Source organism: Syngnathus acus, chromosome 1, assembly GCF_901709675.1.
Source record: "Syngnathus acus chromosome 1, fSynAcu1.2, whole genome shotgun sequence".
NCBI lineage: Eukaryota > Metazoa > Chordata > Actinopteri > Syngnathiformes > Syngnathidae > Syngnathus > Syngnathus acus.
The window spans coordinates 17394145-17411162 of NC_051087.1; the positions used below are offsets into that span (position 1 = coordinate 17394145).

General features: G+C 43.4%; 1 protein-coding gene across 1 annotated transcript in view; it reads left to right on the forward strand.

Annotated features, from left to right (window-relative positions):
• Window positions 1-468: 468 nt before the first annotated feature.
• LOC119122448 (P2X purinoceptor 3-like) overlaps window positions 469-17018 on the forward strand; it is a 103785-nt gene continuing 87235 nt past the window's right edge. Inside the window, exons 1-5 of the mRNA XM_037250772.1 lie at window positions 469-506; window positions 624-759; window positions 826-897; window positions 13240-13309; window positions 13420-13513. Coding sequence (XP_037106667.1) covers window positions 469-506; window positions 624-759; window positions 826-897; window positions 13240-13309; window positions 13420-13513 — 410 coding nt within the window. The remainder of the gene's footprint in view (window positions 507-623; window positions 760-825; window positions 898-13239; window positions 13310-13419; window positions 13514-17018) is intronic.

The window sequence follows — 17018 nt, forward strand, 5'->3', positions numbered from 1 at the left end:
AAAAAACGGTAGTTAAATTCTGCGCATTATACATGGAAAAAAACGGTAAATTTATCCAAGCGAATACAAGAGCTACAAATCCAAAAGGGGAAGGAACCGCTGTAAAAAGGGCGCGGTCGCTCCGACGTCGGGTCTCGACCAGGTAGTTACTCTGCACTGGCGTAGGGGTGACTTTAAAGGGATTGGCATCCTAAAAAGATTTGATTAATTCTTTCAGAATTGATATCTTAGAGGCGGTTAGACTCGGACGAATCTTTTTCCGCCTCGATCTGGAAACTCTCGTCTCCCCATGAGGGCTGCGTTACAGCAGAGGGGTCGAAGGGGAGTTTAACCCTTTAAACGGAGGGTCGGGTCACATACGTTCGATAAGTGCGGATTTGACAGTATTATTTTATTATAAATAAAGACCTTTGTTACATGTGGAGCTGAAATGCACGATATAAAGTTTTATATGTATTCTTTGTATAAATGCACAGAGATGAGCAAAGTAACAATTTCCTTGATCAGTGCTATCATTGCGTTTTTACTGTACATGTGACAAAAATATAGCAAGACTTTTTTTTTTAAAGCCACTGACTAGCTTTTGCTGTTTCACTACTTAATTTTTTCTCCTTGTATTTCAGGTGGGTCTTTGTTTATGAAAAGGCTTACCAAGTGCGAGACACAGCAATTGAATCTTCAGTAATGACCAAGGTAAAAGGTTTTGGAGTCTACAATGACAAAGTCATGGATGTTGCAGACTACGTCATGCCAACACAGGTATGAAAAATTTGGTTGATGAAATCCTGTGGTATACATTGGTCATGTGCTCATTTATCTTTTTAGGGTGCTTCTGTCTTCTGCATCATTACCAAACTGATAACAACAGAAAACCAAGTTCAAGGATACTGTCCAGAGGTCAGACACTGTCAATACTATTGATCTTTCTATAATATTTGAACTGGTTGAAATTAATAAATGGATAATTTGTCCAATGGAAGATGCCATTTTTCTTATCACAATTTCCCACCCTCACCATTAAGATGACGTTTCGGCGCATGACGGCTGTTGTCTGTACACCACATACCCAACACACACTCCAACCCACCCACCAACCAAAAACATTCATTTTGCTAAATAAATATGTATTTATTGTTATAAAGTCATAGGTGAAGTTCAAGCAGTCAAGAAAGTAGGACACGATCTGTTCTGCTCTCAAGGTTGGGAGATAACGACATACAGACATACAGACATGTAAAATACAATTTAGTAAATACAAACTAGCTTTAATTGTACAAGGGAAGAGCAAAAGAAGAACATTTTGGAGCAATGGGGCCAAAAAAGTACCCGGCAACTTTGGATTTACTCCTCAATCAGATGGGAACAAATCAGAAAACTCTGGAAACAAATCAGCAGAAAACTATGGACACTCTAAATGGAATGGAAACTCACTTGATTGGATTAGAATTCAAGATGGAAGATGGAATTTCACAAAGGTGAGAATGCCAAGACAGATCAGCTGGACAAGGCAAATGTGGATTTCTGGTTTTCCAAAGCTACACCAGCATGTTGATTTTCCAACACGTGGCGACAGCTTCCTGGACCTGGTCTACACTCCACATAAAGGAGCTTTCAAAGCCACGCCCCTCCCCCACATTGGACTTTCTGACCATATCACTGTTTTGCTAATGCCCGCATACAGACAAAGAGTGAAAGCATCCAGTCCGGTTCGCAAGCGGGTAAAAGTGTGGCCTGAGGGAGCCTTTGATGCTCTTCGAGACTGCTTTGACACAACAGACTGGGAAATGTTTAAGCAGGCAGCCACTTACAACAATCAGACAGACATAGAGGAGTATACAGACTCTGTAACCTCTTACATCACAAAGTGCATTGATGATGTGACCCACACAAAATACATCATCACTCTGGCTAACTGGAAGCCATGGCTGACAGGGGATGTCCTCAGGCTGCTAAGGGCCAGAGACAAAGCCTACAGAGCTGGGGATGAAGCTGGCATGAGAACAGCGAGGGCCAACCTGTCCCCTAGCATCAAGGAAGCGAAAAAGGCATTCACTTGCAAGATTACCGCCCACTTCAAAGACAGCAGGAACGCACAAAGCCTATGGCAGGGCATTCAGACCATCACGGACTACAAGCCCTCGCCGCAGAGCTGTGAGGGCAACATCCCTCTGCTCAAAGATCTGAACCGCTTCTTTACTCGCTTTGACGCTCAGAACAGCACTTGCCCGCTGAAGACCCCTCCCCCTCCACACGAGCAGCCCCTGTGCCTCTCTACCGATAGCGTGATGAGGACACTTGCTGCTATCAACACCCGTAAGGCGGCAGCCCCAGACAACATCCCAGGTCGAGCGTTCAAGGACTGCGCTGAGGAGCTTAAGGATGTCTTCACAGACATCTTTAACACTTCCCTGCAGCAAGCCATCGTCCCATCATGTTTCAAGGCTGCCACCATCATACCTGTGCCGAAGAAAACTGCTCCATCCTGCTTCAATGACTACCGCCCCGTGGCACTGACACCCATCACCATGAAGTGCTTTGAGCGGCTTGTCATGACACACATCAGATCCATTCTCCCCCCACCCTTGACCCCTTCCAGTTTGCTTACCGAGCCAAACGGTCCTCTGAGGATGCAATCTGCTCTGCCCTCCACTCAGCCCTCACCCACCTGGAAAAAAGAGACTCGTATGTGAGATTGCTGTTTGTGGACTTCAGTTCTGCATTCAACACCATTGTACCACAGCGACTTATCTGCAAACTCGACAAACTGGGACTCAGTACCTACCTCTGCAACTGGCTACTGGACTTCCTCTGCCAGAGGCCTCAAGTAGTACGTGTTGGCGACAATATCTCAAGCAGCATCACGCTGAGCACGGGGCCCCCCCAAGGCTGCGTGCTCAGTCCGCTGCTCTTCACCCTGCTGACGCATGACTGCACTGCAACCTACAGCAACAACCGCAATTTGCTGACGAAACGACTCTGGTGGGTCTCATCACCGAGGGTGACGAGACTCAATACAGGTCGGAAGTCGACCTTCTGACCACGTGGTGCAGGGACAACAACCTCCTGCTGAACGTCAGCAAGACCAAGGAGATTGTTGTTGACTTCCGGAAGGGTCACACCCAACACCTGCCACTGACCATCGACGGTGCTGTGGTGGAGAGAGTGAGCAGCACCAGATTCCTGGGGGTGCACATCAATGAAGACCTCTCCTGGACCACCAACACTGCATCACTGGTGAAGAAAGCTCAGCGCCGCCTGTACTTCCTGCGGAAACTCAGGCGAGCAAGTGCTCCACCGGCCATCATGACCATATTCTACGGTGGCACCATTGAGAGCGTACTCTCCAGTTGTATCGCTGTGTGGGGTGGAAGCTGCACTGAATACAACATGAAGGCCCTGCAGCGCATAGTGAACACAGCTGGTAGGATTATTGGTGCTTCACTCCCCTCCCTGAAGGACATTTACACCTTCCATCTCACCCGCAAGGCGACCACGATTGTGAGGGATGTGAGTCACCCCGCTCACACTTTTTTTGATCTTCTGCCCTCTGGGAAGAGGGACAGAATCCTGCGCTCCCGCACCACCAGACACACCAACAGCTTCATACTCCAGGCTGTTAGGATCCTGAACTCTCTCCCCCCTCCACCCTCGGCTGCATAACGTCCTGGCCTTTTGGGCCACGTTGGCTGCCTTGCACTACTCCTCCTGTACTTTTGCGCTATATACTGACTGTCTGCTGTATGCACAATTGCTCCGTTTCAACCATGCTGCTCTTATTTATTTATTTATTTATTATTTTTTCATTGCTCTTATTTATTCATTGTATGTGCCTTCTTGTTTTTACTTTTTGTATTGTTTACTTGAATGTTTTGTTTGTCCGTGGACCAATATAATATAATATATATATATATATATATATATATATACCGTAATTTTCGGACTATAAGTCGCGGTCTTTTCATAGTTTGGGTGGGGGGGCGACTTATACTCAGGAGTGACTTATATGTGTTTTTTTTCAAAAATCTTCAACAAAAAAAAAAATAAAAAATGAAACCGCGATAAACGAACCGCAATGTAGCAAGGGATTACTGTAATTTGAATTTCAAGTGACGTCAGCAGCGCGGCGACGCGGCGTTGTTTACATAAAGGACAAAGATTGACTCGACGGAGCTCTCTTTCACTTCCGTGGATTGAAGTCGGGGGCCGGCGCTCGGCCGGGTGGCTGCCCAGGGACGGTGGATGGGGCTCGGACAATGCTTTTACGCACGCCCGGTCCTACTCTACCGAGCTGTCTTTCACCTCCGTGGATGGAAGTCGAGGGCCGGCGCTCGGCCGGGTGGCTGTCCGGGGACGGTGGATGGGGCTCGGTCATGGCTTTTACGCACGCCCGGTCCTATTCTATGGAGCTCTCTTCCATTTCCGTGGCTGGAAGTCCACGCCGCCACACGCCTGGAAGTTTGTTTTGTTAAATAAAGAGCTGTTTACCAAACCCACGTCTTTCCTTGAACTTTGTTAACGCTACAATATAGTTATATAGTAGATCTGTGGAATAACGACGAGGCTGACGTCAGGGCGCACACACGCGCGGCGTTGTTGACAAAGGACGAGGAATTTGATCGATGGATTTAATGATTTAGAGTGCACAGATGGTTTGATAACATTATTGCTTATATAATAGTTATTTGATATATAATTTATATATCGTTGTATGGGCCTGTGGAATATTTTGAAGTGCAAGAGCCGTCAGCGGCGCGCACGCATTGTTGACAAAGGACGATTGATGGATTTAATGAATTGGAGTGACACAGATGGTTTTATTAACGTGTTATTTATGTAATAGTTTTTTGAATAACTCTGAATTTTACGTCAGGGCCGTTCTCAGCTCTTAGTTTGTGTTTATGTCACGTTAGCATACCTATCGTTTAGCCTGTTGTTGCTCATTCATGACTGTTCTTGGTGTTGGATTTTGTCGAATAAATTGCCCCCCAAAATGCGACTTATACTCCGGAGCGACTTATATATGTTTTTTTTCACTTTTTTGGGCATTTTATGGCTGGTGCGACTTATACTCCGGTGCGACTTATAGTCCGAAAATTACGGTATATCAGCAGATCTTCTAGCGGCAGGAACAGGCACTTCCCCAACTGTATCATAAGCTATGGAACTTCTAAGTGAGATCGACCAGACTATCCCCACTCGACGTTGACCCTCATGTGGTTGCACCTGTAAAGATAGGTAGCTAGCTAGCTAGCTAGCTAGCTAGCTAGCTAGCTAGATAGATAGATAGATAGATAGATAGATAGATAGATAGTAGGGGTGTAACGATTCATCGATACACATCGATTAATCGATATAATGCTCTACGATTTATTGGCATCGATGCTAAACGTAAACATCGATTTATATCGCCGTGTTTGACCTCGGACATTAGACGCGACTTTATTTTGAAATCCAGTTCATTGTTGCTTGCTTCCTCTTTCCGGGAGCAGTACGCGGCGTGTTGTGTTGTGAGCAGAGCAGGCACGTGAAAGGGGAGCCGACAACTACGCGGCTCCTGGGCTGGTGCTATGGCTAGTGTCCAAGAAGTAGGGATGGGCGGATCGATACCAAAATATCGATATATCGATCCAGGCTGCTCATTTTTGAGTATCGATCTCCCTAGCTAAAATATCGATACTTACAATTATTTAATTATATTTTTCCTCATTTTTTTCTGCTCCAATTTGACGACTTGCACTCATGCTAGCACTACTTTTCCTTCCGCCTGCTGCACCGGCGTGTCCTGCTCTGCTCTGCTCCCGCCCCCTTTTCTCACAAGCCAAGCCCTCTACCTCCGCCTCCCGTTCCAATCCAAACACAAACAAGCATGGCCACGGCGGCGGCCCAGTCCGAACGTAAGAGAAGTCTGGTTTGGAGGTATTATATTTTAGTTAATAACAACGAGGCAAGATGTGAAATATGTCACAAAACGATTAAATATTGTGGCAACACCACAAACTTAACAAAACATTTAAGTAAAATTCACACCACTGTTCATGAAGAGCTGCAGTTGAAACGTGCCGCAGACACTAAGGCAGCGACGGAAAACCCTGCAGCCACACCGAGGCTAAGGTACCAAAGTACCTTAGCTTAGAAGCAGCGTTTCAGAAAGGCAAGACATATCCAGGTATCACGTGCTAACCAAAAATCGTAAGCATTTGTGGTTGATGTGCTATTTGAAGCAATAATTACTGCGCTTTAGTCAGTCATTTATAAATAAAGTTTTCCCCTTTTCAATTTGTGGTCGAACGCCATACGTTTTATTTGTAACTCCACTTCCTATAAACAACACTAAAGTATTACAATATTAAATGTAAGTATCCAGTGGCTTTACAAATTGATAGTTTTGCTGCTCATGACGATTAAGCCCTGCATCTCTGTTGGTACCATGTCTCTTTTTACAATATACTAAAAGACAAAACTTTTTCCCAACAACAGAGAGAGAGAGAAAAAAGTAAAGAATAGCTCCTTTTAATTAAAGTTATACTATTAATATGCATCTTCCATTAATGTTTTTCTAAAAAGGTTAATAATTCATGTACATGACGTAATACTTTTTTCTACAAAATTCAATAGATGACTCTCCAAGAGCAAGAAACATCACAGACCTGATTGCCAAGATTTAAATTGTTTTTTATGGCGGGAAATTACACTTCCGGTATCGATATCGGATCGATATCGGGTATTTTTGGGCAGGAAATACTTGGTATCGGATCGAATCCAAAATCATTGGTATCGCCCATCCCTACCAAGAAGACGAGGAAATTCGCTCCCCTTTGGGCTTCAAGTAATTCGTTTGGAAGCACTTTGGATTCCAAAGAAAAGATGGCTCAACGGACAATTAAAATTATTGTAAATAAATAGTTCAGTAATGCACTTTAAAGTTAATGGTATTACAAAAAAAGAAAGAATATTCATTTTTCTTTACTTATATGAGAAAAAATATAGGAATTTGATAAAGTTCAGTGTTAAAATAAGCACTTTGTATACTACAATACTCTTGTAATTTCCTAAATAAAGAGTTTGCAGTACCTTGTTGATTTTGCGTATGAATTGTTATAAATCAGGATATTGTTCTATATTTTTTATTAAAAAAAATAAATAAAAATAAAAATATCGATCGTGGAGCACTATATCGTGATGTATCGTGAATGAATCACAGCAGGCTTTAAGATATCGGCAAATATCGTATCGTGATTCTTTGTATCGATATGATATCGTATCGTGACAAAACCCGCGATTTACACCCCTAATAGATAGATACTTTGTTGATCCCCGGTGGGAAATTCAAGTGCAAAGAGTTAAATACATAAATACACAGATAAATAAACAGATAGACAATACTAATATCGATAACGGAAGATAGCGTAATACCGTATTGGCCCGAATATAAGACGATGTTTTTTTGCATAAGACTGAAAAAGTGGGGGTCTTCTTACATTCGGGCTCTAGACATTATACCTATTCACTTGTGCACAGCGGTAAGTTAAAGGTTGCTGGTATCGCCTGAGTATGTTGCTGTGATTGTGTGCGTCTTTGACACAAAGTGAGTATATACATACATTTCATTGTTACTACTGTCCACTGTTGTGCCGGTTGTCCGATCGCGGTTTGCTTCGTGTGCGCGCCGTTTGTTTGACAGCTCTGGCACGTTCCTTTAAGTTTGCCTCGCATCGTACAAGTAGCCGTTACGGAGCGGCATGGCAACTAACGGTCGCCAGCAAATGTATTTTGTTGTCTCGATGACTTATGTTTGGTGTGTTGCTGAGAGAATTTCATGTATGGTTATTTAGTATAACGGAACCGTTACGCGCCGTTAGTTATGTAATGTGTGCCGTCTACTAGTGTTGTGTGATGTCAAAAGTTGAGCGTTGACTTACGTGCTGTATTTCTGTCTGTTGCAGAACCACACACACACACACACACACACACACACACACACACACACACACACACACACACACACACACACACACACACACACACACACACACACACACACACACCCTTCACACGCTTCATACAATAATCCAGGGGCCACCAACACGTTGCCCGCGGGCACCAGGTCGCCAGTGAGGACCGCATGAGTTGCCCGCAGGACTGTTCTAAAATTAGCTCAAATAGCAGCACTTGTCAATGAGCTGCATCTATTTATTTTACAGTCAAACCTCGGTTTTCGAACGTCCCGGTTCTCAAAATAATCAGAATTCGAACAAAAAATTCGAGATTGTTTTGCTTCGGTTGTCGAACAAAATGCGGAGGTCGAACCTCGCGAGATGAGCCGGGAGGACCCGAGAAAACCCGACCGCGCGACCCGGATGTCGACTGACTCCGTTGTTATTGTATTTTCGTTACTTTGAGGATTGTATTAACCCCTAATCATGCCTCCAAAGACAGCAAGTGGGAGCAGTAAAGCCATCCTAAAACACAAAGACGCTCTTAAAGCAATGTGACAATGAGCGCCCGGGCGCGCTGCGGTTGCGTGATCGGACCAAATTAAGCTCCCTGCGCACTGAGGTGCACTTAAATTTTGGAAAGTACATCAAGACTTTAAAAATATTTTCTAAATTTTAGCGACGGCTCTGTCACAATAATGCGACCAGCGCGGTGCAGTTGCGCGGTGGGCGACGCGGTACGGTTGCGCGTTCGGCGGTGCGCTGCAATTGCGCGATCGGACAAATATGCGCAAACGAAAAAATGCTTTAAAAAGGCGGGTTTTTTGTCTTGAAACAGATAAAAAAAATTTCCATTATTTGTAGAAATAGATTCGGAATTCGACCGATTCGCTTCTCGAACCGCCTTCTGGAACGGATTGTGGTCAAAAACCAAGGTTTGACTGTATTTTTGATATTCTTGTTAAAATCACACTTACATGTGAACTGGAAATGACAATAATAACACATAGTGAAAGCCAAATTGAGCAAATTGGCTATTTCAGAAGTGTGTGTCAAACTGGTAGCCCTTTGCCTTAATCAGTACCTAGGAAGTAGCTCTCGGTTTAAGAAAGGTTGGTGACCCCTGCAATAATCACACACACAAGAATCACATTCACACACCCAAAGACTCACCCATGTACACTACACACACCTGCTCTCACATACTTACGACCAAACATGTGCCTATACCCTTTTGCCAGTTTGCCTGTATGCCCCTATACTCTTTTGCCAATAATTCAGTAAAGCAATCAAAACTGAACCACGTCTGCCCTCCTGTGTTCTGACCGACACCTGGGGGCGACAAGAGCAGAACCATCCGAGCCAACCCCCTATACAGTCCTCAGGCTCCCCAACAATAGCGGTAGCAGTTTGCATTGTTTTATTGCAATGTTTTTCCTTCTTCAGATTTGTTTCAAAACTACAGTTAGAATTCCCTTTGATGGTTAATGCAGTTATTGCAATATTGTTGTTTTGTCACGGTAGATTGGTTTATTTACATTTCAAAAACCAGAAGCCATTCATTTACAAATGTGATTGTACTTTAGTTTACATATTTAAATGTTCTGATATTAAGATGTGATACAGTTTTTGCATGATTTGAATGAGGAAAATAACATGCTTTTTCTCTCGAGTATATTGTTATAATCATTTGTTTCAGATGTAATCATTTTCTGTATAAAAATTAAATTTGGTGTTCAAAAAGTATTTTTTTCAAACTTGAGTGTTGAAAAAGAGGGGGTCATCTTATATTTGGACCAATACGGTATTAATAAATCGGTAAGTAGATCAATTAAAAAAAAAACTCAATAAATAAATAAACAATGAAACAATGTCACGGCTGTGAGCGCGCTCCTAACTCCCGCAACGAGTTAAAAAGTCTCACGGCATAGAAAAGGAAGGAACTTCTCAGCCTCTCCATGGAGCAAGACGGTGTCAACAGCCTGTCACTGAATCTCCTCATCCGCCCAGTCGGTGATCGGGGTTGTCTTTGATGAACAGCAGCCTGGCCAACACACGCTGTTCTGCCACAGATGCCAGATCAGGTAGCTTTGTGCCCACAATAGAACCTGCCTTCCTCATTAGTTTGCCCAGGCGGGAGGCATCCCTCTTCTTGACGCCATCCCACGCCACCATAAAGAAGAGGGTGCTCGCCACGACAGTACGATAAAACATCTGCAGCATCACCTTGCAGACATTAAAGGATGCCAACTGCATGAGGAAGTACTGTCGGCATTGTCCTTGCATAAAGCGTCCACATGCGCAGACCAGTCAAGTTTGTCGTCCAACACTCCAAGATATTGATAAGTCTGCACTATTTCCACACACTCTCCATTGATAGTCACCGGCCAAGACAAGGCATGGGCCTCCTGAAATCCACCACCATTTCCCTGGACTTGTCGGTGTTTTGGTGCAGGTGGTTGGCCCTCAGGTGTGCGATCACACCCATCACCAACATCTTGTCAGGCTGAATGTGTCATGTCTCCTCCCCAGCCGTGTTACTATGTGTCTGTGTGCTCGCCCATCCCCTCCTGTGTGAGAGAGAGAGAGAGAGAGAGAGAGAGCGAGAGAGAGAGAGAGACGCAGGTTACAGGCAACAGCATCCTCCACCCCCACCTTCTCTCAATATGCAAATTGTAGAGGATCAAGAGCATGGCGAACCTGAGGCCTGAGCTGGAGAGGCAGCAAACGTGAGAAGTCAGCGCAACTGGTCTTTTAGCTCCGTAGGTCGTGGTTTCTTGGGGACAGGGATGCTGCACGATGTCTTGCATCATCTCCAGATTGATGTTAAAGACATGCTGGAGACGGTCACCCAGCTCCAGAGCACAGGCCCTCAGCAGATGAGGAGATACACCATCTGGACCTTACCGCCTTAAAGGGGCGGAGTCTCCTCCGCTGGCCACTCACTTGAGCTGCCGTCACCCTGGGCGGAAGGGCAGATCGGGGAGCAGAGGTGGCCGGGCGAAGTGAGAGCGATGACAAGCAGGTGTTTGTGAATCTGGTAAAAAAGTAATTCAGCTGATTGGCCCTTTCCACACCGCCACTAACAGTGACACTCTCACTCGGACCACAGCCAGTGATCAACCTCATCCCGTCCAACACCTCCTTCATGCTGCTCGACTGCAGCTTCAGTTCCAACTTCTTCCTGCAGTGACCTTGCCACCTTGAGCTAAGCTGAGCTCCTTCTGTACTCGCTTGAGCTCCTGCCTATCACTGTCCTTGAAGGCCCGCTTCTGCCGATTCAAGAGGCCTTTGATTCCACTTTGTAATCCACCGCCTGTTGTTGGCATAGCAGTGCATCGTCCGCACTGTAATCAAAACATCCATGCAGAAGTTGATGTAATCAATGGTATGGTCAACAGGCTCCTCAACGTCCTCAATGCGTGGCCCCAGCAACACATCCCAGTCGGTAGTCCCAACGTAGTCCCTCAGCGATAGCTCAGCCTCAGGCGACCATTTCCTGAACAGGCGAGTGGTCTTCGGAAGTCTACTCAGTTTAGTCTTGTAACACGGATGAAGCAGGACCAAGTTGTGATCTCCCTTCCCGAGTGCAGGCAGAGGGGTGGCACTGTACGCATCTTCAGCGTTTGCATAAAGCAAGTCGATTGTCTTATTTCCCCTGGTGTAACAATCCACATACTGGGTGAAGACAGGTAGAGTCTTGTCCAAAGTCACATTACTGTATTTACTAAGTCCCTCGAGATCAGTGGCAGCTGCACCTCAGGGTGTTTTGTCTGCAGGTCAGCAACCGCGGAGTGGATGATGTCACACGCTACTCCGGTGTTGGTATGCGGAGGAACGTGAACAAGAATGGCAATGGCTTGTTCATCGTCCCTGGACAGATAATAAGGATGCAGGCTCACCGCTAAAAGTTCGATCTCACTAGAGCAGATGGAAGTCTTGACGTACACATGCCCAGGATGGCACAACCTTACATTGACATACAGTGCGAGACCACCAGCTTTACTCTTCCCACAGGCTTTGATGTGGGATGTGTGATGCTCTGATCATGCTGAAGCCCGGTAGTTCAATGCTAGCATCCGGTATGCTTCCCGTCAGCCATGTCTCACAGAAGCACAGCAAACTGCACTCTCTGAAGGACTTCACAGTCGTCACCAGCTTATTTTGCAGCGAATTGACGTTCGCCAGGATCACAGGTACAGGAGGCTTAAAATGGCACTTATCAGTGAGCCGCCGAGCCGTTAGCTTACTCTTTAGCTTAGCCCCGGTTCTGCAGGCCCGATAGGGCTTCCTCACCTCCTCAGGCAAGTGTGGAACTGCACCCACCCGGGACCGGGCTCTCAGGTCAAGGAGAAAACCCCTCGAGTAGACAATAGTCGCCACAACACCAAAATGATATAGTACTAGAAAAGAAGAGAGAGAACTGCTGGAAGGCTGCCACACACACGACAGCGCTAGGAGAAAAAAAAAGAGCTGAAAAGAACGAAGCAGGTTGGAAAGCAACCTGAGGGCTAAGAGGACAAAGGCAAGATGATGGCAACGCTCCGTTTTGAGATGTCTGAACTCAATAAGAAAACGGTCAAATGACAGGAGGCCAGCATGGGAGACAATTAGCTGTGTGACCAGCAAGTGTTGCCAGTCGGTGGTGACTTTGGGGTTGTGACTCCAAACTTCTTGAATTGATTATACTGCCACTGTTGTATATAAGTCAAACTGTTAAAACATATTATTACTAAATCAACTTGGCATTGCTGTATACAAAATAAATTGGTATCAATCGTTATGCAAACTTCCCGTTTTATCTTCACTTTTTTTTTAAAAATTTCATTTATTCTATTTACTTCAATTTAGCTTGTGTATCTGGTAGTGAAATCTTGGTTGTAATCGGGACTGGACTAGATAAGCAGAATTGCTTCCTCCTGCTTTCCTTTTATTTTCCTTTTTGACAAGTCATGTCAAACAAATGTGAGATGAATCTGTAATAAGTGTAATAAGTCTATGTAGTTGCCGAAATAAACTAAATCAAATCAAAAGAATATTATGTGACGCGCAATTTTTTGTTTGCAAAAACAGGTATAACCCAAAGAAATCATGAAAGCAAGACCAGCAGGATTTCAATCTGGACTAATTAAACTAATTAAAATTCAAGCAACCGTAAAGAAGAACCCTCATATGGTAATTACACTCAGAAATGCTCACTCCTGATTCAAACCTGTATCTGAACTATATTTCTTTGCTGTCGAGATTTATTGATATATTGTTAATTTATCCATACATTCATGTTCATTCATTCTGTGTTTTGTAGAGTGAAGATAAATATATTTGTACCCATGACAGCAACTGTACACGCCTTGTTAACAAGCCAGGAAGTTATGGTGAGTTTATGATCTCTTTGTGCAAGATAATTCATATCAATCTCACAATTTATTTACACATGCAAGGGAAAGTGCACAAAACTAAATTGCAGAAGTGTTTCATTGCTCAGGAATTCTTACAGGGAGATGTGTTGCTTTCAAAGCTACTATCAAGACATGTGAACTTAAAGGGTGGTGCCCTGCTGAGATTGATACCATAAAAACGTAAGTGTTGATGTTGCATATGTATATACTTCCCTGACTTTTTAATCTCAGGTGGATTTCATCCTGGCCAAAAGAAGGCACTCCACCCTTATCCGACAAAACACCACAGCCTCACATTTGGCTGTGGTCTTCCATCGGAAAAGGCTGAGATGCCTCTGTACTCTTGTCGGCTGATGCCTCTGTACTCTGCTGGCTCTGAGAGTGAAAGACTGTGGCTTGAAAAAGCCAACACAATCACGGTAAAAAGCAAAATCGCAATACTGAGAGTACAAAATAGGACCCCTCAAAAGCCTTGCCTGCATGTTGAAAACCTACACGAAGATGGTAAGCCCAAGGTGAGGTGAACCCACGTTTTCTCTTGAGGTTGGTGCTCACCACCAGTAGGTCACATCAAGCTCAACCACCTAGCTTGATTACAGAGGGGGATCCTGATGACTTTGTGTGAGGGGGTAAAAACGATTTGTTAGTCATCATAGTGGGTTCAGAGCCATGCTTTGTCTTGTTCCTTACCCAGAAAATGTTCGTCCTACCAGAAACATCAATGTCTACAAATATTTTATCCTGCCTTTGTCTCAATTAAGATTTCCCGTAGTATGGACATTTAATTTTTTCTTTATTTTCTCAAGTGTTAAGAAACAAGAGAGTGATCTTCTAAAGCAGCGCTCACCAAGTCCGTTCCTTTCGGGTAGGCATGGGACAATAAACGGTTTCACGAAATACCACGGTATTAAAAAATACCATGGGATTAAATAGCCACGGTATGATAACCATGAAATTGGTTTTGATGGAGCTACTTTCTCATCTTAAAGTGCAGCGCTCCCTCCCCCGCCTTCGCTGGTTCACTTTGTGACACATTGCTGTAACAACAGAAAGCATGGCTGCTGCAGGTGGCAGAGAAGCGCCAACACAACTTTTCCCCCCTGCCAATAGAACTAAATCGGCTGTGTGGGATTTTTACGGCTACAGAAAGACTGAGGACTACGGCATTGAAGAAGATGGCTTCCTATTTGTAGAAAATGTCACAGAAAAGTGAAATACCTCAAACATGATGTGTTATCTCCGGGAACATCACCCATGTTCCTACTCAGAATTGAAGGTAACTTCAATTTTAGTTGTACAGTATTTGTGAAATATATATTATGAATAGACTGATAAAGTAACAGTTGCATGTTTTTAATAACGCTAGAGAGAACATTATCCCTCTCGTTTTTCCCTTTACATATTGTTTTTTATCAACAAAACTGGGCAAAATGCCACGTTCAGATCAGTTAAGTTTATACACTATGATTATGTTGTGTCAAACTTTAAAATCCCCAGTGGCTTGTACAACCTGGCGCCATGTGGCACATTTGGATCTCAAAGCAAACGTAGCTTGTAACAATTTGTGTGTGTCTGTGGTGCACAAACATAGTGTGAGGCTAAAGTTTGTTCCTTCAAATTAACTGGAATATACGTACATATAGATACAGTATATATACAGTAATCCCTCATTTATCGCGGATAATTGGTTCCAAGACCATATGTGGATTATATTGGATAATATTATATATGGATAATATTTTGTTACAATATCTATAAAAGACTTTTATGAACCTTTATTGTATTTTTAAACACTGTATTGTACTTTTACGTGCTTTTTTTTGTATTCAAAACACGTTTGTAAACATTTTAAAGTCAAACAGATTTTCATCAACATTATTTACATAAATAAGAAAATAAAAGAAAAAGAGTAAATAAATTGTTATAAAATCCGCACGAGACTTTTATGAACCTTTATTGTAGTTTTATACACTTTATTGTTTTTTAAACTTTTTTTGTATTTTTAAACACTTTTGTAAAAGTCAAGTCAAACTTTAAAAAGCTTGCTATGCCCTTCTGCTTTAATGACGCGAGCTAGCTGACCGGCTCGTCAGCTTGCCTCGTAGTCCTGCTCTGCCGGCATTTCAGACCTCCTTGTTTCCTTTAAACTTTCCCCAAATAAAGAGCCCTTGTTGCATTTGGTTGTCCTGCCTTGGTTGTGACAACAAAACGAAGCACGAATCACAGATGCTGCTGATTCTGCTGACACAAACAAAGTGGAGGAGTGGATACGTATTAGGAGATTGACATAAAGCCAGCTCTTATAGCTCTAGGCCAATCATAGGGAAGGATACAGATCAACATGTTCCCATTGGTCTCCTACCGGCCAATAGTTTGCTGTGAAGTCATATAGACAGACCAAGCCCCACGCTCCAAGTGACGCAAAAAGACGCGATGCACCGAATATATCCGCAATATTTGTTTTCATAAAAATCCGCGATGCACAGATTCCACGATTGGTGAACCGCGAAGTAGTGAGGGATTACTGTACTATAATTACACATTTATTTCATCAAATATTTTTTGTTTTTTTATTGCAGGGCAAAGCCTCGCACCCTCACACCGGAGCCACATTCAAAGCTTTAGAACAGCCAACGATTGAGCAGACATTTGCAAGATAACTTTTGCACTTTAAAATCACCTAAGTTTACATTTTACTTATTTATTTATTTATTTATTTATTTATTTATTTATTGTAATGTACTATTAAGCTATATTTTCTTGTTTAAAATACATTGAAGAATATAACTGTTTAAATAAATGTTAAATAATTTCAGCACAAGTGCAATATAAAGCTTTTTTTCCCCAATAAAAACAGTTAAAAGAAAACAGTTGAAAGTGTTCTATGTAATTTTGTGATATGACTATGCACCGCTTCATTTTTGGTCACTCTCATGTTCTGTGTAACAAAATGTGTTCAATGGAAAAGTTTTTCTTTTCTGTTAATATTTTTTTAATATAAACTTTAAAAAAAATGTTTTTGCATCCCGAAATGGTGATACTTTTGCCTAAGGTTATGTTGAATTTGGTCCACAACTTTGGAAGTGCCCTACCCGCGCTTCTTGGCAAGGCCTAGAGCAGGGGTCTCAAACTCCAGTCCTCGGGGGCCGGATTCCTACATGTTTTCCAAGTTTCCCTCGTTAAACACACCTGATTCAATTATCAGGCTCCTGCAGAACGTGAGGATGAACTGATCATTTGAATCAGGTGTGTTTAACGAGGGAAACTTGGAAAACATGTAGGAATACGGCCCCCGAGGACTGGAGTTTGAGACCCCTGGCCTCGAGCCAATCATCTGTTATCCAATTCACTCACTGCATGCTTGTTTTCTTTCTTCAGTCATAGGAAAAGAATACCAAAACAAAAATTAAACTTACACAGGTTGGTTGAGTTCAATCAAAATTCTTGTTAACAAAGCTCTGTTATCAGGAAAAGTATAACACAGCGCAGGGCTTTTCGTCCCACAATGCTCGCAAGCAGAACATTGCCATTCAGAAAGAGCAATGACAAAGTTCCTTGGTCAGTTTATATTCAGTTGCACGGCACGGTGGGGGGTGAGCTTGATGAGTTTGGTGAGAGGTGATTCCATGGGAGTGGGGGCAAGTTCGATGAGAGGTGATTCCATGGGAGTGAGGCAAGTTCGATG